At 46.1% G+C, this 20,596-nt stretch overlaps 1 protein-coding gene across 8 annotated transcripts in view; it reads left to right on the top strand.

Annotated features, from left to right (window-relative positions):
* The first annotated feature begins 625 nt into the window (after positions 1 to 625).
* The window catches only part of SMARCA2 (SWI/SNF related BAF chromatin remodeling complex subunit ATPase 2), a 172,089-nt gene continuing 152,118 nt past the window's right edge, over positions 626 to 20,596 (top strand). For 2 of the 8 annotated variants that reach the window (XM_022573584.3, XM_022573581.3), the window contains exons 1-3: positions 2,826 to 3,100; positions 14,393 to 14,653; positions 18,315 to 18,444. In XM_022573584.3, coding sequence (XP_022429292.1) covers positions 14,429 to 14,653; positions 18,315 to 18,444 — 355 coding nt within the window. In that variant the 5' untranslated portion in view covers positions 2,826 to 3,100; positions 14,393 to 14,428. Of the gene's footprint in view, positions 749 to 1,371; positions 1,468 to 2,074; positions 2,496 to 2,825; positions 3,101 to 14,392; positions 14,654 to 18,314; positions 18,445 to 20,596 lie in introns of those variants that run through there. The other 6 variants (XM_022573586.3, XM_022573585.3, XM_022573582.3 and 3 more) reach the window with 5 other exon arrangements.

Here is a 20,596-nt window from a genome sequence, read left to right as displayed (position 1 = left end):
GTAGGGGAGAAAAAGTTTCGGGCAGCACGTCGATGCCTGTTTTTTCTCATGGTCAACGCTGTGCCACAAACAGCTTTGGTGCCACTCGGAGCCCTCCCCTCGTCCCCTCCCTTTCCCTCTGCAGGCTCGCTCTGGCAGGCGGAGGCGCAGTTAAATTCCAGCACCTTCTTCACATAACCCCAAACTACTACGCGCTATTACTACGGCTGCCCTCCCTTTCGCTTTGCCTCCTCCGCTTCCCAGCCTCCCGAGAGGAGCCCGGCAGCGGCCTTGGAAGACCGCCGGGAAGGGATAACGGGCGCCCAACTCCATCAGGTCTCCGGGCTTTCTGCGTCCTGCGCAGTTTCTCTGTTCCACGCACAAACACGGCCAGAGAGCCGGCGCCTTGCAGACACACACGGATCCACGCATACAGTAGAGCTGTCTCGATGCACATTCTTGCACACCGCCCCCTCCTCCCCTCCGAGCTTCGGGAGTCGCTGAGCGGGGCGAGTGACAGGCGCGTCCCGCCAACCCGCGCCCAGACGGGCAGGGAAGAGCGGCGCACGGGGCCAACTGCGGCGCGCCTTCCGGCGCCGGTGGAGGCGGTGAGGGTGGGACGCGGGGCGGAGCCGGAGTTTAGGAAGAGGAGGGGATGGCTGTCATCAATGAAGTCATATTCATAATCTAGTCCTCTCTCCCTCTGTTTCTGTACTCCGGGTGACTCACAGAGGGAAGAGATTCAGCCAGCACACTCCTCGAGAACAAGGTAAATATAACTTACAACTCCTTTCTCCTCTTTCCCCTCCCTCCGGCCTCCGGGCTGCAGCCGCGGCACAAACCCTTCCGGCACCGCGCCGCCTTCGCCGGGGATTATTCATTATTATCCTAATTATTATTTATTGTGCATGCACGGAGACCAAAACAAACAGGCGGGCCAATGGCTACAACAAAAAAAGCCCGCCTCCTCCCTGCGGGCCTCAGGTGGAATGCTCTAACAGCAGCTCCCGCGAGGCGGTGGGAGAAACCGGAAAGTTTCAGCCGAACCTTGCTGTTCTAATAATAACAGTAATAATGACTACTTCAAGGAGGCAAGGGGAGGAACATCCCAACAAACCACAGCCTTGACCCTAGGTAGGCAGTCAGCGATGCGCTGCTAACTCCAGGTTGCAACACACACACACTCGGCAAGGGTGCAATCCCCCCATTCCCATAAAAGCTAGGGTGGCGGGGGGTTGGCAGGAGGACCGGGAAGGAGGATGGAAACGCGACAGTTCTTCCAGAGCAGTCTTCCCCGGAAGAGTTGGAAGGCGAGCGGGAGAGGAGGGCGAGGAGCCCGGGCTGGCGGCGGGGCGCCAACGAACGCGGCTGCCACCCGCTTCCCTGGGACTTGTTTAAAGGGCTCCGGCTGCGGAGACGCAAGCGGATCGTGGCGGGAGAAGCCGAAGCTGGCGCACCGAAGCGGCGGCAGCCGACGCCACGGGGCCGGTGCGTGCGGCGTTGGAGGTGTCACCTCCACTTCGCGCGTTCCCTCGGGCGGGGATGGGGGCGCTGACCGGTAGGCAGGCCTTTAGGCAAAGGGGATCCGGGTGGGCGGGGGGCTGCTGCGCCCGGGGCACTGCGGACGTCCCTGCCCCCTGGTACCTGGCGGCCGCGCGGGCTCGGGTGTTGAAGTTCGGGGTGTCCGGCCCGGGCCGCACTGCTGGGGGGGAGGGAGGAGGTCCCGATGAAGGAGGTCGGAGGTGCCTGCCGGGCTCAGTTACCCTGCCCTCCCCCTTCCCGGGTTTGTTTTCTTTTGCTTTGCGTCTTCCCCTAGCTCGAGATGCGGAAACCGCGGGCGTGGGTCGCCCGCTATCATCCGGGTGCTAGGGGAGCCACCGTGGCTGCGGGCCGGGGAGGCCATGATCCGGATAATCCTCTCTGCCTGACTGTCACAAACAGGACCCGCGCGCACCCGGGCAGCGGCCGTGGCGTTCGCCGGAGAAGGGGAAGGGCTGCGGGGGGTGGGGGGGAGGAATGGGTAGGCTGGCGAGGGCGGGAGGCGGGGTGACCGGGAGAGAGCCTCCCCCCAACGATGACACGCACCTCTTCCTTCTCACTCCTTGCTTTCGAGTTTGCTTTATTCCCATCCCAACCTGGTTTACTCCTTTCTCTGCTTCCCCCCTCCATCTAGCCGTCTTCCCTTCCCCCGTTTGTTTTGCAAAACACGGCCATGCCATCTGCAAAGGTGTCGCGATGCACTTCCCCAAATAACCAGTCCGGCGCGCCAGCCCCTAGTCGCTCTCCGTTTGCGGGCGCACACCGAGGCCTCGCAGCCTGGGCGCAGTTGCACCGCGCGGGGCGGGGCGCAGCGGTGCGGGCTCCGGGGGACACCCGCTCCCGGGTCCCGGCGCTCGGCCGGTTTCCGGTACACGCGGGGAAATCGCCTCCCGCCAGTGTCTGCGCGCTCGCCCCCGCCTCCGCCGCCTGGATTGCATTATTATTTTTATCCGGGTTGCAGTTTGCAGCGGATCCTGGTGAGCAAGGGGCTGGCCGGACTGCTGAGGGGTGGAGGTGGGGGGGGGGGGCGGAGGGAAGTTGGACGTGGATCAGGCAGAAAAAAAAAGTTTGGCTGGGAGGCTAAGTAGGGAGGGAGGGTGGGAGGGGGCGGTGAGCTCCCGCAGCTCGCGTCTCGGCGCCCTCGGGGCCGGCGCGAGTGTGGCTGCGCGGGAGTGTGAGTGCGTGAGTGCGCGCCGGGGCCGGTGCGTCGCGAGCAGAGGCGCGGGCAGCCGGTCCTGCCCGCGCCCTGCCCGGGAGCCGGGGGAGGACAAGGCGAGATTTGGTGGCGGGGGCTGGGGTGGGGTGGGGGGTTGGCGTGTGCGTGTGGCTGGCTGTGAGTGTGAGTGTGCGCGCGCGAGCGGCAGAGAATCAGGAAGTCACAGCAGCGAAGCGCACACAGACATGTTTGATCGCCGTGACATGACGCGCGCGAGGGAGGAAGCGGCAGCGGCGGCCGGGGCCGGGCCGCGGACTCTGGCGCCGGCCTAGGGCTCGGGCGGGGAAGACCCGCTCTGGGCCGCTGGCCGCGCTGCCACTGCAGGCTCGGCGAGCCCCGCGACTCTTTTTGTTCCGTGTCCCCCAGGTAAGGATTACTGCGCCGCCGCCGCCCGCCCTGTGCAGAGCTTTCCAGCTCTTTCCCTGCCGGCCCCCTCCGGTCTCCCGGCTCGCCGCGCCTGTAAAGTCAGGCAGGCGGGGGAAGCCGGCTCCCGACCTTCCGATCGATCGCGTGGAAAACTTTCCAGCGGGAGGCACCGCGAGGGGAAGAAGAAGGCCTTGCTGGCTGCTGTCCCTTGTCAGTTCTTCTCCGGGTCTGGGGAGTGGAGTCGCTGCGCCTTGGGGCCGTTGCACATGCAAACTTCGGGCCTAAACGTGCCTCCAACTCTCGCAGTATTTACTCCGACAATAAAATAAATATTCAGAGTCGTCCACTTGGTCCTGCCAGGCGCTTGGATTTTTTAAGAGCAGGAGACAGGCTGGGGAGTCGAGGGAAGTGGGGCTGTTGTGCCGAATCCATTCCTTCTTTAATGTCTGCAGCGGGTGTTATGTAACTTTAGTAGCACATGGGTGCAAAGCCCATACTGGGCTTCCCCCCTCCTTTGTTTATATAACTTTTTGGAGAGTTTTGCAAGGTTGTCTCTTTTCTTTCTTTCTTTCTTTTCTCCTCCTTAACCTGACGGAGGTTGGTGCTTTTGAAAAAGCAAAGCGACCCGGGTCGGTATTTTATGGAGAGGTGTCATCCTTATCTCCTGGTTATTAGGTAGGCTGTGTTCCTAACTATGTGTGATGTTAGAGCATAAGGAAGACATTAAGGATACACGTTTGTCTACCGCACTGAGTGGTTATTTTTAACGTCTATGCGTTACCAATAGCAGAGTTCAAATTTAAACTTCCATTTCAAAGGACTTTTTAATTTACACCTGGCTGTTGGAAGAGAATGCTTGTAGGAACAGAAAGATTGTTGCTTGAGTACTGAGTGGAAGAAAATTCCTGTCTAACCATGTACGTAAGACTCAGAAACCTCTCAGATCTGTACTGAAATAAAAGCCATGCCCAGTGTTACATGTGCGTGTAGACTTATATATGCACATTCAAATGTTTCAGTGATATTTTCCACCATTTTTGGGGGGGACCACTACCCCAGTCTTGTTTGCCTACACTAGACTTGCTAGGCTTCTAGCCTACTTCTAGCTCACTGGTGAAGTGTTAAGAGGTGTGGCAGGTTTGAATCCAAGTTGGTGCATTGTTATGCAAATAGAACACACTTTCTCTTTTAAGAATCTAATTGCCCTTTTATTCTCCTGGACTTTTTTTTTTTTTGAAGCTCCCTGACAACTTGGAATGTTTGCTGCTGGAAAGAGGGGATTTGGAGATGCCTATTAGGTACAAAAGATATTTATGACCTGAAATAGAAAACCAAACCTGTAGACAGCCTCCCCTCTACCTTGCTGGGGGCATTAAAGAGAGAAGCCATATTGTTGAAGAACACTGTAAAATAAATCAGGAGTTTGGGGTATCAGAACCCTTGAAGCATTGGCAGAGGTGAGGGGGTGCTTCCTTACATGCAGCTTTTCTCTCCTCAGTGACATCAGTTACATCCCAGCTCCGGGACTGGCTGCACTGTGGGGTTTCACAGAAAATATTCACCGCCAGAGTGTGTTCAAAGCAGCCTTAGATCTTTTCTTTTGTTCGTTTTTTTAAAGTGGTTTTTGAGCATTTCTCGTCAAGTTTCTTAAAAAGTGCTTTGACCAACACCTGAGGCTTGGAATTGACCAAAAAAAAAAAGTGCCTCTGCACTTGTCATATTGTTAATCTTTGGATTCTGTTTAAAATATTTCTGACACTTTAACCAGAAAGTACCACTTCGGCAAAGAAATAATTATTGAAACCTTTTTTCTTTGATTAAGTTTAAGATAAGTTATTTTACAGGCGAGCATGAAAGCACATACTATGCTCTTCTAGGAGATCATCGTGATACCCCTTATATTCCGGTAATATTTTGACATTTCAATTTGAGGGCTTAGTATGTATTGGAACAAGACCGTAAAAGAGAAGACTTTCATATATTATAAAAGTAGTGCCATCCTCTAGTGTTTTCATGTTGGCTTTTTTTTTCCCTTTAGCAGTCTTCCTTTGTAAACAAGGCCTTTGTCAAACTCTCCTAGGTCAGCAGCTTTTCGATACTCCAGAGAAATAATAAATCACTATTTATGACATCTTGACATGGTGCCATGAGAACAACTGAACTGTCACAAATATAATGCTAAGGAGTGTTTCCCAGCACTAGTATATTGAGGCTGGGTTGATCAGACCTGATTTAGCCACCAGAAGTTTTGATTCACACTGTTTCTGGTCAAGATGATTTTAAGGGAAGTCATGGACAATTTGTTGCTGACCATGAGTGGCCTTAGAAAACTCTACGTAAATGAGCCACATTTTTCTTCTGCAGTATTTCTGGTGAACAGATGAGAAAATTTCCCTGATGTGAAAAGCCGTTTTGGGGAGCTGCTTCTGATTTTTGTTTTGTCACTTTTTTTCTATAAAAGAATGATCATCTCAATTGCTCCTTTTTCTTACATGTGTCCTGTAGTTTGTTTTTGAACAATAGAGGATGCTGAATTTTCTGTCGTCTTTGGAAGTATTTGTTTATGGAACTTTAATCTCTAGCCAGTTAATAAAGTCATGGATCATTCTATAAGTGGTTGGGAATAGAAAATACAGGTGGTGGTAGGTTATTTGGTAGAGTATTTAGGAAGCCCTGGGGTGTTTATTTTTTCTGCATAGAAAGTCATGACTATATTTTCCAGGGAATATAGGACTCTAAAACTTAGTTCTGCCAGAGTCATTATGAAACATAGCATATTTATTTGCCTAAGATATTTATCACCAAGTTAAATGGGATCCTGCAACCTGGGTTTGGAAAACTTTACAACTTTATTACTGTTTATTATTACTTTTTCCCCTCATATTAATATAGCACTTTTTTGGAAAGTGTTTTAGATATATTAGAGATTTTAAAGATACAGTCAAAGATACTTGAATAATTATACTTTAGCAAAACATATAACACAGCTGATGAAATTCAGGAGCTAAATAGTTGAATCTTTTGAATGTTGGATATAAACATTATTTAATTTTAATTATGAGAGAATAAGTAAGTAATTCACTCATTTAGAATGATGCTTTAGATATGAAATACAGGATTTTTGACCGAAATATTTACATAAGTGGTGCCTTTCTGGACTTCATGATACATTATTATGTAACTGAAGCCGACTATGAATTGTAATGTTTTATTAGATATAAGACTTTCAGAACATTCAGTTACCATCAGGGAATATGGCTGTATAATTTTATACTTTTGAAAAGATGACAGTATTCTATGTAATTTTAGGTGGTGTATAAGCATCAGTCTTCGTTTTTGTTTTTTTTTTTGAATTTTATTTTATTTATATTTTTATACAGCAGGTTTGTATTAGTCATCCATCTTATACACATCAGTGTATACATGTCAATCCCAATCTCTCAATTCATCACACCACCACCACCCCCCGCCGCTTTCCCCCCTTGGTGTCCATACGTTTGTTCTCTACATCTGTGTCTCAATTTCTGCCCTGCAGACCGGTTCATCTGTACCGTTTTTCTAGGTTCCACATATATTAAGCCTCGGTCTTCTGCCAATATATCATCTACCTCTCTGCAAGCACTAATATTTTAGAAACCTTTTAGAAACTGACCTAATTGAAATATTGACCCTTTTGTAAATTGATGAATGGAATTCATAGAAGTTGAAATAAATTTGAAGTTTAAAACCCATTAAATATAACTCCCCCCCCTCTTTTTTTGTTTGTTTGTTTAAACTGAATTCAGAATTGTGGAATTAAAGTTACTTAAAAACAGCAAAAAAATCTTTGACCAAAAAGCATCGGGATATATTATCTTATAGGTTAACAGAAGTCCAGGGGAAGTTCTCTATCAGTCTGTGTTAGGATTGTGTTTTCTTGTTTAGAATGACTGTATTTCTTTACCTGCTTGAGGTTGTATTGTCCAGTTTTTACCATCCTACTGGGAGTTAAGTCATTGAACTTGGAAACTGAATGTCCGTGAGGAAAGCTGGGCATGTAATAGCTTTGCAAATATTTGCAACTCTTTTGCCGTTTGCTGTTGTGCTGGATTCTTACATGCACTAAAATGCTATTAAGCAAAGTCTATAAATCCGTAAAAAATGAATGATCTGCAATCGAGAATTTATGTCTTACAAAGAACATGCCTGAACACGTATGAATAGCAAATTGTACACCGCACAGATCAGTTGATACAGGGAGAGATCAGGATGGGCTCTCTTGAGTGCGTGGGGTAGATAGAGTCTTCGAGATGGAGGACGATTGTGGCCAGAGGAGGGCAGGGGTGGGGTGGTGGGTGCTGATCATATGAGATCAGGAGAAAGTCCTGAGATCACAGGGCCCGAGCCTAAAGAAACTGTGAGAAGACCAATGGACCAATTTTGACCTGGTTGCCCAGGGCAAGAGGTTCCAGTTGGGAAGAATTTTCAAAAGATACAAGTTGGAGAAGGTAGAAAGACTTGATTTCCAGGCTAAAGCATGAATGTTTTATCCAGAGTGTGTTGGAGGTTTCTCTCAGAAGTTTGGAGCAAGGGAATTCATGAACAAAAAGTATGTTAGATTAATCTAGCAGATGGTGACTGCAAGTCCAGGGTGGGAACTGAAGGCTTTAGAAGGATCCTCGCCATAACATACATTTTTATACGATAGCTCACAAGGTGTTTTCACATGTAATACTTTATTTGCTTCATATCAAAATTGAGGTAGTGGGCTTCCCTGGTGGCGCAGTGGTTGAGAGTCCACCTGCCGATGCAGGGGACACGGGTTTGTGCCCCGGTCCGGGAGGATCCCACATGCTGCGGAGCAGCTGGGCCCGTGAGCCATGGCCGCTGAGCCTGCGCGTCCGGAGCCTGTGCTCCGCAACGGGAGAGGCCACAGCAGTGAGAGGCCCGCGTACCGCAAAAAAAAAAAAAAAAAAATTGAGGTAGCTGACTACTACTATGCCTGTTTTGTAAAAGAGAACTTGAAATTCAGAGGTCAAATAAACTACGTGGTGATTTATTTTTTAATGGCAGATTAACACTGTAAATGGCCATTATTCATTTTAATTGCAGTGAACTTGAAGGGTTCATGCTTGAATTTTTGTTGCTGCTGTGAAAGTCGGGGAAAGTGGGGCATCTCACTGGTCTGCTGGGGTTCATTCAGCATATAATGGTCAAGTTTTACTGCTAAGTCAACGTGTGCCATCTCAGCCAGAAAAAGTTCTTACAGTATGTATTTCAGACTCTTACATGTTTAGTGTATAAATAAAATTATCTTAGCAGACAGAGATGAAAGTGGCCATCATTGATTCTTATCAGCATCCCAAATGAGGTTGCCTTGCATAGGGGCCTAACAGAACCTAGGAAGGATGGGTGTATGTGTAAATACACACGAATTACATTTCAGGGTGTCACGCTTTGCTACTAGTTTTTGTTGGTTTGTCTGTTTTGGTTTTGACCAATTACCTAGCAGTTTGGGTTCAACTGAATTTAAGAAGTGATGGTTGTCTGTGATTACCTTTGTAACTACCAGTGGACATGGATTTTGGGCTAGAGGGATGCTCTGCCAGAGTGCTTTTTTGTTGAGGAGCTTCTAGTACTTTGGGTTTTCTTGTAAACACCCTGCTTAAAAGAATTTTTCCTTTGTGGAAACATTGGCTGTCCTTACCAAAGAGGTCATGGAATTGCATCACAGGTAGACTCTTCTGAGAAGGCAGCTCATGGTATGTCTAGGGTGATAATGTCAAGAGCCAGGTTCCTGTTAAGGCAGTGCCTGGGGCTCACGGGGCTGTAATTGGCCCCTGAAGTTTGTTTTCTCTCTTGTCCTGCACTGATCTGCTTTGGAGCCCCTGCCAGGTCTGACTCTGGGCAGGGACGGTCCCAAGGCTTTTTATTCCGGTCCCAAGGCTTTTTATTCCAAGTGAGGGCAGCAGCTTGCATCCTAATTCCTTTCCTTGACTCAACGATGCGGAGTTCGCAGAAGCCCAGCAAACACAGCACACTTTTCATCCAACCACTTTTTAAAACAACCTCGACTTTGAATGGTAAACCGCCAGGAATGACAACGAGAAAGATGTTTTCCATGCTTTTCTCGAGTTTCAGGCCAGCCACGTAGAATGTTCACTCTAGGCACAGTGTGGTTTTTATCTGTGGCACAAATCATTTCGTGCACTGTTTAAAGTTGCGCGTCTCAGACCAAGAAGCACGAGGGCTTTGGGTATATTTCACCACCTATCCAGACAACCTTGGCCTCTAAAAAAGAAACTTCTGGTAGATTTATTTCTTTTATCTTCCTTGCTGTTCTTACCTACTCTCTACTCCCCCATCAAGAACAGCAGCACTTGTGTTCCAGTTCTAGAGATGTTGCTACTTCTTGTGGGGGAATTCTCAATTCATTTACAGAGAAAGCTACAGAGAAAACCTTCAGGGTCAGGGGAGACAGTCTGAATCAGCAAACAGACATAAAAAGAACTCTTATCTTAACTATCTCCTGAGCCTTAATCGTTCTCCGTAACAGCCAGAAAACTTGAAAACAACAGTTATTCTTAGGGATGTGAACCGGGCCTAACTTTTATTTCTCATATTCCACCTTCGACCTGTACCCCAAAGTCTTTCTGTAAATGCAGAAGAGATAAAGGTCTGCTGGAGATCCAAGATCACCCCACGCTTCCTTATTACGTTTCGTGAAGTTATTTAAGAGGTGTTGTCTAGTGCAGGTTGTGCTTCCCCCCCAAACTCTTTCTGCGACTAGAAAACACAAGTTGCTAGGAAACATTTATTTATTATCTATTTTTACTGCAAGGCCTAGCAGAAATGGCACCTTCTCCACGAAGCCTCCCTTAATTCCCTTTTCTTGCCTCCGCCCTCCAAGCTGTAAGTCCTCTCTGCTGCCCGTGACTAGAGTGGACACTCTAGCTATACCCCTTCTGGTCTTGCAGGAACTTGCATGTTCTTTTTTTTTTTTTTTTTCTCACTGCTATTTATGGATAAGTCCTGTTTCCCTGTCAGACTTGCAGAGCCCTGGGTAAGCCCTCTGGTCATTTCTGTACATCCTCCATGCCTTGTGCCCAGGGGAGAGCCAGGACAGTTGGGAATAGATGAGTAAAACAGGTCCTCTGGATCTTTGATTAAATATCACCGACCTCTTAGGTTCATAACATTGTCTCTGCCTCATATTCTCTCGAGGGCTTTTCTTCACTTCTCTGTCCCTTCGCACATTAACATAGGATCACAGCCAAATCCCAGTCCTCGTGACATCTCCCATTGTTTCCATCTTTGCTTCTGCATCCTCTGCCTCGCACTTCTGTGCATCGTTGCTCAGCCTGAGTGACAGCTCTCCACACTGGTGGATGGCCTGGCTTGCCTGATGGTGCCGTGACTCGGTATTGGGCCAGGAGTGAAGAGATAAAAAGCTCTACTCACAGATGTGACTTTGGGCAAGCTTTGTGGTCCCTTCCTGCCCTCCTCTTTTAAATGGGGACGTGACCAAATGTGTCCTCAAGTCAAGTCCCTGAAATGATTCTGAAGCACATGGGGTTGTGTTGAAGTATTACTGCAAGTGTGGGGATCTTTCAGCTGATTGGAGCGAGACAGGACGGTAGACGTTCTGTCCTGGTTGTCATGGTGGGACTGGTGACCCTTAAAATTCCATGAAGTTGAACGCCTTTTAATATGCAGATGGGTATGCTGGGGCTTTCTGCAAAGGGGAGAGGAAGGGAATTCGGGCTGAGGGAGGATGTCTACAGTGGTTGGAGTTGTGGGAAGCTCCAACGACTTTTATTTTTAAAAAGCGCACACTCCCCGGTTGTAAAGGCAGGGTCAGGACGAAAAAAGACAGGGTGTACTGCTGAAAAATTCTTGGCTAAGAGCACAGCGGCCTGGCCCTCAGGGAGTGCTGGTGTGAGGTGGAGGGAAGCGTTGAGGGGAGGAGAGGGGCCTGGCAGTGCCGGGGTACGGGGAGGTCTGTGTGCCTAACCTCCTTACACACAGACACGTTTTCTTCCTTATATTGGCCATGTAATTATGGAACAGGCCGTTCTTTTTGGTGACAATGTAAAACTTCCCCGCCCCGCCCCCCAACACAAAATAAAAATAGATTTTGAGTGTTATCTTGCGGAGAGACCTGGCACTCCTGCCCTCTCAAGGTTACTGGAGCCATCGCCTCTCCCCCATCCGCCCTGTGCCTGTCCCCACTGTCCCCACCCCATCTGCATCACTTAATTGGTGCCTGGAAGAAAAAAGAAAGGGGTTTGGATTCCTAGGGAGACCGGGAGGGTGGGTGAGGGGAAGCTGAGTTGGCCAATACTGGACTTTCACCCTTAACCACGGGGACTTAGTAATGACCTGCGCCTCTGCTTGAGACTCGCACCTCTTTGTAATTTACACCCCCGAATTGCTTTACGCTGTGGGAAAGTTTAATTGTGTCTTGGAGCTGCATCATGAAGTTGCCACCAGAAATGAAGAGGAAGGAATAGGAGGCCAGGACTGTGGCCTCGTCTCTGAGAGGTGCTCCTCTGTGGTACGCTTGGGTGATGGTGCCGTGGCGTGAATCCTGGGACAGCCCGGGTCCTGCCCTGGAGGTTCACTGATGAGCGCGCCCACACTTAAGGTTGGAGGAATCGGGAGATGCTGCAAGCCCTGGATAGGCAGATGCAGGGAGCCTTGAGATGCTTCGATTCCAAGCCCAGAGGAAGCTGAGAAACCCCAGAAAAAAAAAACACGCTTTGCCCGGGAACCCCGGGGTTGGTGACAGCCCTGAGGTGGGCAGAACCCAAGGTCTCTGGGCTCCCAGTCAGAAGCCAGAGGGTCACATTCAAGTTGTGCGGTAGTCCAGGTCCCTTGGCTGTGCGGGATGGGGCAGGTTTGCTCCCTTGTTAAACTGTGCTGTTTCTCTGAGCTGGCTTCTTGTTTATTCATCTATGCTGTTTCACGGACACATTCATTAAGTGCATGCTCCTAAAGGTTCTCTTCTTACGAAAATGTTTCCTATATAACACGTTCCTATATTAACATTCTTCTTTATGTCCGTATTCTTCCATTTCCTGTCTCATATGTTTTCCCCCTAAGAAGTTTTTAGTAATTTCCTATAACAAAAAATGATGAGCGTTTCTGTGGGACTGCATACAATTAATTACAACATTCTACGAGACTCCCAGATGAAAGTCATTATACGCACAGAAAGTCGTTGGTATTTTGGGATAATAGATATTAAAATATAAAACATGAAAAGTAGGACTGCCAGGCTGACTGAGCATTTGTATCTTCATTGTTCAAACTTGTGGTATCTTGCCATCATAGCCATTGAAGCCAATTTCAAGGTAAATCATAACAGGAAGTAAGCAATTTCCTTTTATTCACTAAAAAATAAAGGGGTTTATTAGTTTGCTGATATACATGAAAGAACATCTTAACTTGTAGTACCCCTGAATTGACGTCAGCGTCCTAAATTTAAAATGCTGACTGGACATGGGTGGGTGTGTGTATATGTGAGGGGGTGGAATCCAAAAAAAAAAAAAAGGTTACTTCCGCCTGCTTTGTTAATCACAAAGAATAAATAATAACATTTGGCTCTCTAGTGAATTCAGGCTATAATTTACTGTCCAAGCTTCCCTGTTGTTTTAGAAATCACTTGAACTGTGTTCTCTTAGTCCCATCTTGTATCAGCAAAACAGTTTGAGTGATCCCTTGCTTATAATCAGTCCAAAGCAGCCTTTCATCCCTTCCTGTTCTAGCCCTAATTCATTTATCAGATTGGCCAAATTCTTGCCTCCACTTTTCAGATTTCTTTGTTTGAACATACCTCAAACCCTGATTGCTCTCTTAATTTTTTTATTTTTTAAAATTGACTCTATTAATAGTTTGCCCTTGCAACTTTGTCTACACTTCATTCAGATCTTTTCTGAGCACTTACTCCATGCTGGTTGGAGGTGCTGGGGATACAGGAGCTAAGAAGGGCCAGACCTCACCCTCACGGCCCTCACATTTTAGAGATTCCTCGAGAGGTGACGGTAGTTAGCTAAGAATGGAAGTAACGTGGGTTTTTTGTTTTTTTCGTTTAATTTTCCCTCTAACCTCTCATTTCACTATGGAAAGAGCCCTGCTGTGGGTGACCCGGCCCCTATGGTCTAATTTCTTCCCTGCTACTAATCACTGGGTAAGCAAGTCCACTTAGGATTCTGTAAGTTCGGCATCAGAAGAGGTTTTGTGTGTACAGGTGTGTGCCCCCAGATGACATAATATATCACCATGACTACCCTGGGATCATTCATCTCCATCAAAATTCAGAAAACAGCTTATTTACTCATTTTGGCTGATATCCAAGATCCCGTCGTACCCACCCCATGAGGCAGTTCCCCGGTGGGGATGCCAAGAAGTCTTGGCACATGGGTGATGGAATACCGCTTTGCTGGAGAACCGGAATTTTCATACCACGTCTCTGGTGGGCCCCGATCCAGGAGTCATGGTTGATGTCTCGTGTGAGTCTTGGACCCCAGAGAGGCCCGGGATGAATCCCTGCCCTCCACTGTCCACGTGGTCTTTAATTAATTACCTGGTGGTAGGACCACATCTTAACCTGCCCTTCTGTTCGTTTCTGCTGGAGTGGAGGTGGCAGGGCCGGGGAGTAAGGCTCAGTAAGAGAGGCTGCTTGTTGTGCCAGGCACAGAGCTATGGTTTTACACGTACCATCACATTTTAGTCTCAGTGCGTCATTGCCTATGCGGCTGTGTGAACCCGTATTTGTCTGACTGCCATTAACCTCTTCTTTTCCCATGATTGGCAATTCCCTTTCATCCTCAGTTTATGAAATTGTACTTGCTCCCCCTTTTAACTCTCTAGAATTCTGTGAAGTTTGAATGCTTATTGACTTATGCAAGTGGGTCTTGGTTGGGTATTTCTTGAGGAGGTGTATATTTTAATGGCTTTGGGGGGTTAATGCCTTGTAAGGTGCCCAAGTAATGAAGAGCATCTGTTGGCTTCAGTAATAAATTTTAAGCTTGTTTAGAATTCTCCTTATGTCTTACATTTGAGTTTCTCCAGTGAGCCTTTTTTTGGATCTTAGATGATTTATATCTTTCCGGGGAATCATTTTAAATAAGAGGTCTTCATAAAGACTAGGGCAGATGGATATATCCACACTCTCTCAAACATCCGGGCTAGACAGGGCAGTTCTGTTTGATGTTTGTTACGGAAATGGCACCATCTAATACTAACAACTGTTTTATTCTGATCGTAACATCATGTTTAAAACATTCCTTTCTCTTCTTTCCAACTCAGTATCACTGTACTGACTGGCAGAGTCAGGAGAAGTAGATGTCCACGCCCACAGACCCTGGTGCGATGCCCCACCCAGGGCCTTCGCCAGGGCCGGGACCCTCTCCTGGACCAATTCTTGGGCCCAGTCCAGGACCTGGACCATCCCCAGGTTCCGTCCACAGTATGATGGGGCCAAGTCCTGGGCCTCCAAGTGTCTCACACCCTATGCCGTCGATGGGGTCTGCTGACTTCCCGCAGGAAGGCATGCATCAAATGCATAAGGTAAGAGTTCATTCTCCCATCCATCCATCCATCTTCTGAGTCATGGATGGCTAATAATCACTGATAACTCCCCTCTCTTTTTTCTACTATTGTTTACAAGAGAATCAAGCTAGGTCTTTCCCTTATCTTGTACATGATTGAAAACATACATTCCAAGGCTCTTTTATTGTTACAGATGTTGCACCAGTCAGGGAGATCTGATCTTGGCTTTTTAAAAAGTGTTAGCTACAATATGCAGCTCTCTCTCCCTCTCTCTCTTTTTTTTTTTTATTTTTGGGCCACGCCACGTGGCATGTGGAACTTCCCTGACCAGGGATCAAACCCATGCCCTCTGCATTATTGGAAGCATGGTGTCTTAACCACTGGACCACCAGGGAAGTTCTACAATATGCAGTCTGACAGATCCTATGAATTGTGGGTTGCAGGTATTTTGGCTTGGCAAATAAGTATATTAGTGAATAAGTCTTGCTTTTTTTTTCCAACTATGTATGTTAAGTACCATATATCATCCATGAATGAACGTATTGAAAATTATTCTTCCCTAAAAAGATCCCGTAGTTCCCAAAGAATAAAAGGAAAATGAGTCCTTTCCTAAAGGATTTTTTCAAAAAAGGTTCGATTGCAATAAAGTAGTTTTTAGGGAATTCCTAAAAATGCACTTTGCTCTCTGTCTGTGAAGTGGCTTTATTCTGGTTTTGGAAGAGGGCTCTGATTTTGCAGAACCCAGGGCCAGTTGTTTGTTTCTGGACGAAGGTTATAATAATCTTCCATTTATGAGATTCGGGTTGTTGCTGTTGGGATGAGCATAACGGTATGACTTGGGCATTATGCCTTTGCAGGAGATGCAAAGAAGAGAGAATGGCCTTTTGAGAAAGCAAACGTGATCCTCTGTGACAATTTGCTCTGAGACGTAGCGATAGCCATAGAAAATCTATGGGACCATTGTATATTACCTGAAGGTTAGGCCTGAAGAGATGTGTAGAGGTTTTACATCTTTTCTGGGTGACATCACAGGTGGACAGGGTGGTGGAGATGCCTCTTGATGTTAAGCAGGCAAGCTGTGGGAGATACTGGTTTGAAACAGAAAGGTTACCGCAGAAAAGAGCAATTCTTCCCTTTAATTGTGTAGGACTGGAGGCCAGTTTGGGGTTTTTTGTTTTTGTTTTTTTTAATTTGGGGCTGCATTGGGTCTTCGTTGCTGCACACGGGCTTTCTCTAGTTGCGGTGAGCGGGGGCTACTCTTCGTTGCGATGCGCGGGCTTCTCGTTGCGGTGGCTTCTCTTGTTGTGGAGCACAGGCTCTAGGTGCACAGGCTTCAGTAGCTGTGGCACACGGGCTCAGTAGCTGTGGCTCGCGGGCTCTAGGCACAGACTCAGTAGTTGTAGCACACGGGCTTAGTTGCTCCGCGGCATGTGGGATCTTCCCAGACCAGGGCTCGAACTGTGTCCCCTGCATTGGCAGGCAGATTCTTAACCACTGCACCACCAGGGAAGTCCCTGGAGGTCAGTTTTAAGGTAAGGCATTGCAGCCCAGAAGGGAAGATTCATGTTTTGCAAATTTTGTTATTTGATGATTTTCAAATCAGAAAATTAATATATGCTTATTTTGAAAAGTAAAACCATATTGACATAAATAAAAGAAGTGGTTCACCCCCGGTAACAGCTTATTATATATGCTTTTTACACCTTACTTTTCTCCATCTTCAGTAAAAATACCATCTAAGCACAGGTATGCATATTCAGGTATGATTTTAAAAATTTTCCCTTTTACCATAATAGCATCGTATCATCACTGTTAATTACTCTGAAACAACATCTTTTTCATTTAACAACATATCATGGATAGCCCTATAATATCCCCAAGTTCTCTCCCTGCTTTTTTGATTTCTTTTAAACACATTTTTAGCTTGTCAGGTATGTAGAGAAATAAAGTTGCACGTTTTCCATATCACATTCTTTAGGAGACATATTGAACATATAGACATATCGAAGTCATTAAATCATCTTGTGTTCATATTAATTTGGGAAGTATATTATAGACCGGATCTGTCACTTGTTAACCTTAGTCCAAGCGGGTTAAATAATTTCAGAAGGGTTTAAGGATGTTTCACCTCCAAAATGAAAGATTTGAAGGAAAATATTTAGCTCACCTCTATTACTATTTAAGCATTTAAAAGTTAAACGTATGCATGAGTGTATTGGGTTAATGTTATGTTTTTGCCCCGGGTTGTTTTTATGTATAAGTGTATCTTCTGATCCCTTCTGTTCCGTTATCTAGCATCTTTGTCACATTTTCTCCTATTCTCTGCCCCCATCAATGCTCTTTTTTGTTTTGTTTTGCTCTCATTCTGCAAGTTTTGCATTTTCTCATCCTGCTTTTCCTCAGCCCGCAGTCCCTCAGATAATTCCCTGGGTGAGGACATGGTGAAGTGCCTGGAGTTCACACCTGCTGACCAGATGCCTTCACTTTCTGAGAATCTTTTTATAGGCAGCTTTATTCCTTGTCTTTCTCCTCCGTCTCCCTCTGAGCTTCAGCTTTTTGCTTTTCAACATTACTGGAAATAAATAAACAAGTGGCCTAAATACATCTGCTGTGTTGCTTTGATTTCCTCTCTATTATTACTATTTAACAGACTCAGAGACACTCTTTATACCAAATTCTTCCCATTTTTCTTCTGAACATCCTCTTTATGGTAAATTTCTCCTCTTTTCAAGTGCATGCTTTTGACTCTGCAGAAATTAACTTTCCTTTCTCCAAAACTGCAAACACTCATACTTTCTTGCTTGAAGTCATTTGGTTTCTATAAACTCCTGGAAATATTCCTTTCAGGCTGTTTTGAAAATTGCTATTCCAGTTTGGGGAGGAATAGACTTTTCCTTTCTCAAACACATGCTCCATTGCCCAATTCTGGATTGGATTAGTGTCAATTCAATGGCTATTTATTGTGTGTCTGTTGTGTACAAGGCCTCAAGTCCTGTTTCCAGCCCCTGTGTTCTTTATTTTTTTCCAAACTCTGCCGTTAACCTTTTTCTGTCTTCCTCCCTCTGTAGTATAGCTTCATCTGTTTCACCCTCTTTCCCGTTCAGTATTTACCCCCATTCACCGCTCTACCCTGTCTGTCCCTCTTTTCCCAACTGCCTTGGAACTTTCTGCTTTCAACTTTTAAACTTTCCATGGTTCCTTCCCCTCTGATGAAAAAAAGCTACCAAAAAATAGATCATCACAGACGTTTCAAAGAGTCTTCCTTCCTTCATTCAGACTTTGGACTAGCTTCAACCTATGGCAGGTTTCAGGACTTACGTAAGAGGGTATGGAAGAATAGTTTATATTTGTCTACCTTGTGAACAGAACTTCATTTTTATTTTGCAGGTTTTGACATGACCAAAAACATTTCAACTGTTTAAAGCCTTAACTTTTGACTTCACAGGTAGTTTTGCTGATCCTATTGGTGTAGTCCTTTTTATTTTATTTTTTGTCCCATCTATGAAATCTATGTAAATAGTAATATATGTAAAATAAATGCCAAAATATATGACTATCATATGGGTAATAGATGATTGCGTCACAATTTTGAAGACTTTTTAGGAAGGGGTCTTAAAACACCAGATAGAAATATCATGCCTTAAAGAGACGTCTGACTGATATTCTGTAAATGTTTCAGCCCATTGATGGTATGCACGACAAGGGGGTTGTGGAAGATATCCATTGTGGATCCATGAAGGGCACCGCTATGCGACCTCCTCACCCAGGAATGGGCCCTCCCCAGAGTCCGATGGACCAACACAGCCAAGGTTTGTGTCTGCTACATACCTGATTTTGGCTCTGTACCACAGTCTTTCATCTTTCCTATTGGTTATTTTAATTATGACTTCCAGAGAACGTGTTTAAGGAGGATGGAATCCAGCCGGTTTCTTTTCCCTGTAGAAATCTCCCCTTATCCCCACCAACACAACTTTATGGTTGATGTGGGCAATTTTCTTTGCAAAATCCTAGTAGTTTTACTGGCCACCATGTGTCCAAGCACTCTGCAAAGTGCTTTGTGTACTTCATGCAGAATCTTTACCCTGAACTTGTGAGATAAATTATATTACCCCAGTTTTATAGATGGAGAGGCTAAAGCTCTGAGAATTTACTTTGTTTTCTTAAGTTTGCACATCCGGTAAGTGACAGGGCCAGAAGGAGACTCCAGGTCTGCCTCCCAATAACAGCATAGATGTGAAGGTAAGATGAGCCACCCGTGTCCCTTGAATTGTACACTCCTACTTTGTAAGGTGGCTTTTTCTGGCAGTGGAATAACCTGTCATTGCTGGTGGGTGGCTCTCTTAGTCTCTTAGGGCTGCTGTAACAAATTACCACAAGCTGGGTAGCTTAAAACAATAGAAATGTATTCTCTCAAAGTTCCGGAGGCCAGAAATCTGAAATCAAGGTATTAGCAGGGCTGTGATCTCTCTGAAGTTTTTAAGGAAGAATCCTTCTTTGCCTCTTTCTAGCTTCTGGTGGTTGCCAGCAATATTTGACATTCCTTGGCTTGTAGATCTGTCATTCCAATCTCCGTCTTGCTCTCCACATGACGTTTTGCCTGTGTGTCTGTGTGTGTGTCCAGAGTTCCCTCTTCCTATAAGGGCACCAGTCATTGGATTAGAGTCTACCCTAATCCAATGTGACCTCATCTTCACTTGATTACATCTGCAAAGATCCTATTTCCAAATAAGGTCACATTCACAGGTACCAGGGGTTAGGGTTTCAACATTTCTTTGTAGAGGACACAGTTCAACCCACAATAATGGCCAAATCAATGTATGGTAGATTTCTCTTCTTTTGGGTGCCTTTTCTCCTCATTATTGAAGGCATATTAAAGATGTCTCAGGGGCTTCCCTGGTGGTGCAGTGGTTAAGAATCCGCCTGCCAATGCAGGGGACACGGGTTCGAGCTCTGGTCCTAGAGGATCCCACATGCCGCGGAGCAGCTAAGCCCGTGCGCCACAACTACTGAGCCTGCACTCTAGAGCCCGCGAGCCACAACTACTGAGGCCGCGAGCCACGACTAATGAGCCCACACGCCTAGAGCCCATGCTCCGCACCAAGAGAAGCCACTGCAATGAGAAGCCCGCGTACCGCAATGAAGAGTAGCTCCCGCTCGCCACAACTACACAAAGCCTGCGAGCGGCAACGGAGACCCAATGCAGCCAAATAAATAAATAGAATAATAAAGATACCTCAAAGTCTTTTGGATGCAATGTAACCTCTTTTCAGAATCATTATATGGACATTTCAGCATGCCAAGGGCATGACTAATCCAGCACTAATTAATGTGCTGATATTCTAATTCAAAGTTTATGCTTTATGTGTTGTTGTATATACTTTTTTGTAATTTAATGTATGTGAGTTTTTTTCTCCATCCATGATCAGACATCCATCAATCCAAGGGAAGATTTTTGACTGTGAGGGTTTAGAGAAATGTATTTGCTTTTAAATACATATATACATTTATATAAAAGCGAGTCATGGAGGCATAGGAGTGCATCTTTACTAATATTCGGGCAGGTTTTTGAAGATCCTGGACTCTGATCTGAATTTTGATGGCAGGCAGGCGTAAGTTTTGCAAATGACTTGTAAAATCTTGACCATGTTAGAAAAGCAGGCTGAATCATTGGGACTTCTTGAGGTACAGGAAGAAAAGAATTTGACCCATTCAGTGTTAAGAATGAATTGAGACGACACTTCCAGGTTTATCATTTAAATTCTAAAGAGCCAGGTGTGTTCACAGAGCTAATGTAGATCTCATTTTAATACCTGGGAGGTATAGATGAGTTATATTCAGTGATTCTCAGAGCTAGTGGTGGCTCTGTCTGCTCCCAGCTTTGCAGTACCTCTAGCAGTGGGGCCCTAGGAAGACTCCAAAGGAAAACACTTGGAATGCGTGAATTATAAGTGAGCATTTTTA

The sequence above is a fragment of the Delphinapterus leucas genome, chromosome 6 (genome assembly GCF_059928025.1).
Source record: "Delphinapterus leucas isolate spDelLeu-1000000601 "Yukka" chromosome 6, BTC_Dleu_Yukka2, whole genome shotgun sequence".
Taxonomy (NCBI): domain Eukaryota; kingdom Metazoa; phylum Chordata; class Mammalia; order Artiodactyla; family Monodontidae; genus Delphinapterus; species Delphinapterus leucas.
The sequence above is the reverse complement of the archived record's forward strand: the minus strand, read 5'-3'. Positions and strand labels throughout refer to the sequence as shown.